Here is a 9,159-nt window from a genome sequence, read left to right as displayed (position 1 = left end):
CATTTCAAAACAACTGCAAATTAATAGTGGCTATTGTGCATGCAAACAGATAGGTAGCCTACTTTTAAGTGAAATGGAACACTGTGTTCTTACATTTGTAATTACACTGTCCTCCTAATAGGGTTTGAGATGGACTTATAAGGGCCCAAAGACCTTCATAGGAGCCCATCTGTGAACACACTCTACTTTGGTACCATTAGGGGGCGATCACGACCACCCACCAAGCAGAGCAAGCGTCCCCTCCCACGTAGGACAATGGAATTGTGAAGCCACTCCGGAGCGCGAGCCGAGCAAGGAGTAGGCATCCGAGGCAGCGCGAAAAGGGAGCAGTCAATGCCAACCTCAAAAGCAATATGGATGAATGGCCACCTAAGTGGAATTGGTGATGTCGCAGTGAGAATGCCACCACCGCACATATCTCGTCTTCTTTTTCTCTTTCTTTTTCTCGGCAATCTTTGGGAAGGACTTGCTAAATCCATTCCGGACCAGGGAGCACTTGGTGAGTTATTCGTAGAGATTCGTCAAGGTTCGAGTTTTGAGGGGAAAGTCTGTGGTGGCGAGTATGATAGGCTGCTATAGCTAACGCATTGGATGTTGTTATTATTTGTGCCCCTCTCAGTGATGAGGATGAGTTATTATGTAACCGTCGCATTTATTCGGCTATAACAGTCTACGCACGAACGAATACAATGTAGTCGCCGCATGCTCTGGTCTTCTGGCTACTTCATTGCAGAATAGGAAACAAAGGACACTGAACTGCAGCACCCTCCCCTGATGGGTCATCTGTAGGTTAAATCTGTAAATCAATGTAATTTAACGCTAGGCTATATATCCGCTCAATAGCAGTTGCATTATTCCGTTTCGATGTGCAATAGCAATTAGGCTATGATGAGGCGTCAGTTTAGTTCAAACTTCTATCCCTGCCCGTTAACTTTATGTAACTCTGGAAGATCCCAAATAGATCTTTTCAATTAGCAAACGGTTAATTGTCAGACACCAATGGTTAATAGAACTATTTTTTTTTAAAAGTCATTCCATGCGAGAAAAATAGGCCTATAAGAGTTTCAAGTCTTAGCACAAGATATTGTGCATTCGTGAATGCGAGATGGTCGACAAGCTTGTTTTGACTACTGTCATTTGCACGCACCCATTGTTGACATTGTTCTTGTTGTTATGTCCCAAGAGGCCTCATGAACGGCCAAAGGACATTATCATTTCAACAATATTTGTTTTGGGTTCCCAGGATTTCTGCAGGAATCATTTCACCATTTTATACCACCATTTTATTATTATTAAATAGGCTGTCCTGGGACAGTAGACTATGGTTTGCAATTAAACAGACTGATATAGGCCTACAGTCTGTCATTGTAACTGAATAGGAGAAAGGGGGACTTCCAAGGTGCTTGAAGTGGATGCCAGTGTCAATGCTTGGTAGTGATTTAGCCCCCCTCTCCCATACAGTTCCCTATCCTTCAACTGGTCCAAGCACGGTTTAGTTCAGATGCTTTCAATATGTTGCAATTCCTTGTAGATGCCTCTTTTTATAGCTAAGCGGGCTTTTAAGAAGTCGTGTCCGCTATCTATATTTCATTAGCTAAGCTGTTTCCCCACCAAAGAAGCCTATTTCTGGAAGATGTGCTTATTGCATTGGACAAGATTGTCAAGATGGGTAGAGCTTCTTAACCCATACATGTCAAATGCAGTGTCATTTCATATTTTAGCTTCTCTAATATTATCTAGGAATAACCATAGATGATCCATGTGAATACCACTAGTTTCACAGACTGAGCAAACTGCTTGTGGTTGGTCTAATAGTTTGTCCTTGCAGTATAGCTTTATAGATTCCACATTCTTGAAACACTTTCAAACGGGAAATCACATCAAAGTCTCTAGCACCTTGTCGTTATACCATGCTATTACACCGTGGGTTGATAGAAAGTATCCCAACTGGAGAGACAGGAAATGTTGATTCATTCATTTGAAGGTGTTGTCGTCAACCACGACCACACCTTCGCCCCATATTGATTTGTCAGACTGTGTTCTTTCATTACTTTATCATAGAGCTCATGACCTCAATCTCTCCTCAGAATTAGATGTCCCTTTGAAGCAGTCAGAGAGTTTCTCATCCAAGCTAAGTCGAGTCGCTGAAAGAATTAGGCGTTTGTGGATTGAACTGAGGCCGGTGGGAAAAAGCTTGAGCTCTTTTTTTATCGCGGTAGAAGTTCCTTTCTTTTACAGCTCAGTAGCTCAGCAAGAATGAGATGAATCACCAGAGCCTATTAAAAAAAAGTATCACATTACCAATGAAATGCTTGGTCTAGGAAGTAAAAGGAAATTATTTCAGAGATCAGTGGAGGGTGATGCTGTGGACATAGTCAAATCGTGCCAGACTGTCGTCTTGTCAGCTCCTCCTGAAGATTCATATTTAGTTATGGGTAAATGTTTGGATACGTCCCAAATGGCACCCTATGTCCGATATGACCTGGTTTAAAGTAGTGCACTTCATAGGGAATAGGGTGCCATTTGGGATGCAGTTTTCGGTGCACACTCTATGCAGCATCAGTAATCAAGGCATACATATTAATGATATACTGTTGAAATCAATTATGTAGGGATTAAACCTAGCCATGGGGATGTTATTTATTCATAATTTAGTCTAATAGCACAATATTCAATGTAAGCCTGATGTCCCCAGAGAGCAGGTTTGTATGGTAGAAGAGTTAAGGATACTTAGAAATAATATATATGAAAATGGTCATATTTTTTAAATTTTTTTATAAATTTGACCTTTCACTGACATCAGAAATCGTCATATCTGAATTATTGTCCTGAAAAGGAACTTTTGATTCCAGGTCATCTTCAGCATGATGTAAACCGTGATCTTGGTTTGTCTTAACATTATTCCATGCTGAATTCTGAGATCAGAGTGACTGAGTGGAACGTGTCTTCTCTTTGTCACTTGATGTTGTTGCCATTGTAATCAGTCCATGGTGAGTCCTGCCCCTTCCCCTCTCAGTGACCTCTATGTTGTCTCCTACCCAGTTGAGGCGGTTTGTCACATGTCCATTTGTGGCTTTCTTTTGAAGTTTGTGTTTATCTGTCTTACAAGAGCCAGGTGCTGTCTGTCATTCAGACAGAGATACTCATACGATCGTTGATGCTTCTATGGTACGTCTCCATGAATTTTCAAACGTCTGTGGTGTATTTCTAGCCACTTAGCGCCTGAGGTTAATTACATTTTTTTGGTGAGGACGGAGGCAGTGTTGCTGTTGTTGAGTTCAGGGGTTTATGTAAAAGCATCAGCTGTGTATACTTGCGGACTGAATGTGCCCACTGCCCAGAGCAACAACCAAAGCATGACAAATGTGTGTTATTCTTGGGCTGTTTCTGCATGACCAACACCTGACTGTTCTAATCGGTCTGACAACCTTTGCCGTCTGCCCAGGTCTGCGGACAATAGCCGGCTGAGGCCTGGCCAGGCAGGGGTCTAATGTGAGATGACTGCCATGGATTTGTGTTGTCTGTACCCCCCATCTTTCTCTCCACTGCCGCTGGGCAGGTGAACCATACAGGCTCAAATTCATAATTGGTCAGATTCGTAATTGTTTGGCAGAACAGTCCCTTCTGTACCCTGAGATCTAGGTTTTATTGTGTTTTTATTGAGCAAAATTATACATTTTCTTGTTTGTTTTCTATCGATGTCATGGGGTAGTTCAGTGACAGGGTGGTTGTTCTGTATAGCTACACTTCAGGGGTAGTCTGTACATATCTATACACTGCTGCACTTTGAGCCTCTATGGCAGTGGTCGACAACAGGCGGAAAGTGGGCCAAAACTTTTTTTACATTTTCGGTCCAGAAAAACTGTACAATCACCAGGAATTTAGCTAAAGTTAGTTTAATATAGGAAAACTATTCACATGAATAAAAATGTAAAAGACACGTGATCAAGGTATGAATTGATAGTTATTTTAAAATACTATCTATTTTTGGGCTAAATTCTGGTCGATTTGCAGTGTACAAATTATTATAATTATGTTTCCGGCCCCCCGAACCATACGCTCCAACAAAAATTGCCGGTTGGTGTTTTATCTTTTTATGCCTCCAGCATCCATATACAGCTTTTATGGAGTTTTTCCTTCATTGTGGTCATCGGGGACCCCTTTTTTCTGATGGCTTAGGGCGACAACCTCTCCAGGTCATATTATTTGATATTTAGCCACCCAAAAAAATCTGGATTGTGGATCTTTTGAAAATCTAAAAAAACGTCTGGTTAAATTGTGACGTGAAAATGCTGTCTCACTAATCCGTCCAGGGGAAATAGCAGGCAGTGTAGAGTCGACATACACTTATGTCAAATATGGAAGCAATGTCAAGAAGAGGTCAGTTGTAATTAGCAATTCAATCATTTATTTTTAATTATACATTCTACTGCTGGGAGTGGAGCTGAGACATGGGCAAATGAGTTGGTTTCTACTGAAGAGTCGTAGCCTGGTCCCAGATCAGTTTGTGCTGTCTTGCCAAATCATATGGTCCCAATGACCATAAGAGTTGGCAAGACAGTACAATAATGATCTAGGACCAGGCTAGAAAGAGTGGGTCTATCTGACTCAGGAACTTGCTCTGACTGACATCCTGTATTAGGATTCAGAGCACCGTGGACCAGGACCAGCCAGGCTGTTTTGCTTTAGCGGTAGCCTATCAAGGGGGGCTGGCTGTCTGCCAAGGAATTTTTGCCCAGGCAGCTGTACAGTGGGAGGAATCCAACTGTTGACACCTAACACCCTCTCTCCTCTCAGAGGAGACTAGTAGAGCTGTCTGGACATAGCATAGCATAGTAGCACAGCATAGCACCCCTTTGGAAATATAGACAGCCTAACACACCCGGCGCAGTCCTGCTACGACAGAGACACGCCCTACTCATTGAGTACTCAATCTTTTCTTCTATAGAATGTCTTTATTGGTTGGTCTTAAAGTACAAAGAAAGTCATGTCCGTACATGGATTACTTCACAGCAAAAGTTTTCCATGGTTTTTGTGTGCAGGACACAGGTTAATGGTGGTGCTTGTTTTTTAGACCATACAATACTGTGTATATATAGGTGGACCGTCATTCAAGTTATACACACATGCACATATTCTTCCTAGGCTGATGATAGCATATTTGAACAAATAGCATTCGTACTGGACATTGTTGACACAGGTTGCATTTATTTTTTGGAAATCTTTTAAGACCAACAACTGTTTCTTGTTTCCGCACAATGGGTGGATCCCTGAACCGTGGCTCTTTCCTCGAATTCTTGCCTTGTGATTTTATTTTCCTCCTAATGACAAGTTTAATCTGGAATGAGATTCATTTACTCCAAAAGTGAGCCAGATAAAATCTAAAACAACCTGCCTTGTCTCTAAGCAAGGACTGCCAGCAAGCAATACCTAAATATATCGTTTGACTATATAGTATTCAGTTTGGCTAGGATAATCACAGTTCATATCCAACTTTCCTGCCCTTAGTAATGGATGAAATTCTGCTCCTTGGAAAATGTGATATTTGGAAAGGCTTACAGTAAGAAACCATATCAAATCCTCTGTGGATTGGCATTTAAAACTAAGTCCCCTCATTATTTTCTGTTTCTATTATCTCACTTGTGTTAAGTAGGCTTCCACATTTTAATATGGATTATGTTTGAGAACAGTTGACTAATTTGGCATGTAAGATTATTTGCCACACATACCCGTTTTATCAAAATGTCCAAAGAGAATTTGCTTCCATATTCGCAAAATACAGTTGGCACACAACATATTTTGTAAAGAAAGAATGACTCAAAAAGACTGGTAAGAAAATAACCAATATTTTTCGACGCTCTTCTCCAGAGCGATTTACAGGAGCAATGAGGGTTAAGTGCCTTGCTCAAGGGCACATCGAAAGGTTTTTCACCCAGTCGGCTCAGGGTTTCGAAACAGCGACCTTTCAGTTACTGGCCCAAGACTCTTACCTGCCGCTTTATGACATTGCAAAGAAAATGCAAAAAAGTTGCAGGAAATGATGGACACAACAATGTTGTTTGTTTCGCAACTACCCTTTCTCGGTGTGAGGGTGAGTGAGCTACATCGTCGTATAACCGTCATGATATCTTTCCTTGATTTATTATGTTGTTAGGTTAACGCATGATCAGCCATAATTCAATTGTGAGATACTGACACTGTACAAGGTTGTTGTATGTATGTCAGTGCCATATACTGTCTGGAGACACTGTATGAAAGGCTCTGTGTATGTAATTCACCTCCACATGCTAGTTTCTCTAGCTACTCCTCGTAATCCTCTCACCGACCACATGCAGTACAAGCCGATGTGATGTCCCAGGCCAGCTTTAAACATCTGGGCTAGGCTGCAGAGATCCAAAACATCTGGACATGATGACCAAGTTGTATTACTGCATCCCAGCAAGCTGCCGTGGCCTCACTCTGACCACAGATTATTCCGAGTGTAACCAGATCGTGCAATTGTGTTTTTTTTCCCCTTCCAGCAGCTGTTTGATTCAGATATCACTCTTTTGCTCAGAGTGCTATGAGTGCCTAAACACCATGTAGATTCAACAGTCTTCTGTGAGTTATGTATTACTATGTAACACAAAAGCTTTTGATACCATTAATATGTACTAGCTGGGGTTTTGTGTGGGCGCGGGTGAGCGTGTTCTTCCATGATTGCCATGGTAACAAATTGCCGCATTCGCTCTGTTGTGTAGACATCAGGTTCTGTGGAATCGTGACTGTTAACTATGGAAGTATCGGTCATTTGCACGCCACTCATTCGTGGGGTGAAATCATGTGATTTTATTGGATTATTCACCACTTCCTTCTTGTGCAAATGAGCAGAAACAATTACTGTTACCCAGCAATGAAAAGTAGTGACCCCCTTAATGATATGAATCAGTGTTCATAATTACAGATCAGAAATTACTATTAGTTTCATATGGAGCAGGATGGCACCGGTAAAGAAAAAGCAGGGACGGTGCATTAACTCTGAGTTGATTGTAACAGTTATGTTTCTACTTCATCAATCAGAAATTGTCCCATCTGTTTGATTGGTGTGTATTATCCTGTTTTCTCATATCAAGTGTATTTAGTGTCCTCTCCTTTTTCCTCTGTGGTAATCAAGGGGACTAGCCTCTTGTCACTGGGATCCTGGCTCACAAGGAGAGCACAGTAGGGGGAACTGTTTGTGGACTTTGGCTTGGAACTGTGTTTTCCTGTTCTAGAACAGCCTTGATGTGTCCTGTGATGCTGTGATTCCACATGGAACAATGCCCTGCACCAGGGCCAACACTGTCTGACCGGTGGATGGGTTTCCTCTCTGGGGACACTAAGCAGTAGTTTATGACACTTGGAAATCAGCATTATCAACCTGTGTACTGCACTGTTAACCTGCTGCTGAGGAAACTACAATCTTTTTCATTTCATCGAAACTTTTACTCATGTAATGACAAGCTAAGCGATCATCGCTTGCAGAGTTAGTCAGAAACCTCCATGCATGTTACGACAAAAGCAGCAAACCATTCACTTTCTAAGCTCATCTCATGCTGGAGTGTGGAGCTGTAATTGTGCTGAAATGTCTTGGTAAAGATCTCAATGTTACACATTAAGTGCTTTTGGGTGCCCTGCTTGTGTGTAACCAAATATAACTTTTTTAGCATGTAGGTGGTAGGGTTCAAGCTGAAAGTCTCATCCAAAGCTGTAACCCAACTTTAAGGACCCCTAACAACCTTCACACACCATATAACTCTCCCCCTGGGCCCTGGTAGATAATGGTGTTGAGGCCTGAGAGAGATCCTCTCTACTGATGTACTCCAGCTGTGGACCTAACCATCGACCCCCCCCCCCAACCAAGTCTCTCTCTTTCCAGCTCTCTTTGCTCTCTCTCTCCTCTCCCCCTCTATGTGTAGCCTGAGGAAGTCCCTCATGATGACTTCCAGCAGGTCGATGCGAGTAGGGAGGAGGTGGAGGTGATTTGGTTTGATTTATCTCCTCTTAACTCTCTCCTCGCCCTTGGTACCTCTACCTCAAACCCTTTGTGTTTCATTTGGGGTAAGAGTGAGTCTCCTTAGATCAAAGAGTTTCCAAGGAGGTTTGACCTTGCTCACAGCAGAAGGACAGACTGTGATTGTGACACGTCAGCCTTCCATCCTATCTGCCCTCTCAGGAAACTCACCCAAACAGTTTTACAAGGCTGTCCAGATTGAGGAAGCCCTTGTGGTAAAAAGAAACACATGATTTCACATGTGGAAAATCACCAGATTTCACATATTCTGCACATGCATCATTTTATTTTGTAATGTTATTATTGTTATTATTATAAATAATGTACAACCATGTGGTTTTGGAAAACTTCACGTGATGCTATTTCACATGAAGTTCTGTGAAATCTGACTATTCTCTCATTGATTTCATTTTTTTATCTGAGGGTTTTCAAATTGCTGAGATAATTTGATCAATGATGAGAAAATTGTTAGATTAACAAATAACGAAAATAGCAGTGCAGATGGCACTCATTTGCTAAGTGAAGAGATGTACTGTATTATAGGTGACTTCTGAGAATTCTACAAAAAAAATGCATTTCACAGTTTAGCTCAACAGTGTGCCATTTAGCTTAAAGCTAAAATCCTTAATTGAAACAATACCAAAGCTGTCACCCCACCTGTGTTTTGGAGAAAAGCTGAGGGATTGGCCTGGAGTAATGTAACCACTCTCAAATTCATAGACTTGTTTACAAACATTGTAGTAAAACAAGCTTGTATTTTGGGTTGAACTAAGCTGATGATTTATAAGTTATATTCTTCAAGAATCAATGGGTATATACAGTTGAAGTCAGAAGTTTACATACACCTTAGCCAAAAACATTTCAACTCCGTTTTTCATAATTCCTGACATTTAATCCTAGTAAAAATTAGGTTAGGATCACCACTTTATTTTAAGAATGTGAAATGTCAGAATAATAGTAGAGAGAATGGTTTATTTCAGCTTTTAAGTCTAACATTCCCAGTGGTTCAGAAGTTGACATACACTCAATTAGTATTTGGTAGCATTGTTTTTAAATTGTTTAACTGGGTTCAAACGTTTCAGGTAGCCGTCCACAAGCTTCCCACAATAAGTTGGGTGAATTTTGGG

The 9,159-nt window shown here is 41.3% G+C and overlaps 1 protein-coding gene across 1 annotated transcript in view; it reads left to right on the top strand.

Annotated features, from left to right (window-relative positions):
• The first annotated feature begins 243 nt into the window (after window positions 1-243).
• Window positions 244-9,159, top strand: part of fam171a2a (family with sequence similarity 171 member A2a) — a 62,113-nt gene continuing 53,197 nt past the window's right edge. Inside the window, exon 1 of the mRNA XM_014192623.2 lies at window positions 244-499. Coding sequence (XP_014048098.2) covers window positions 334-499 — 166 coding nt within the window. The 5' untranslated portion in view covers window positions 244-333. The remainder of the gene's footprint in view (window positions 500-9,159) is intronic.

This window comes from Salmo salar, chromosome ssa03 (genome assembly GCF_905237065.1).
Source record: "Salmo salar chromosome ssa03, Ssal_v3.1, whole genome shotgun sequence".
NCBI lineage: Eukaryota > Metazoa > Chordata > Actinopteri > Salmoniformes > Salmonidae > Salmo > Salmo salar.
The sequence above is the reverse complement of the archived record's forward strand: the minus strand, read 5'-3'. Positions and strand labels throughout refer to the sequence as shown.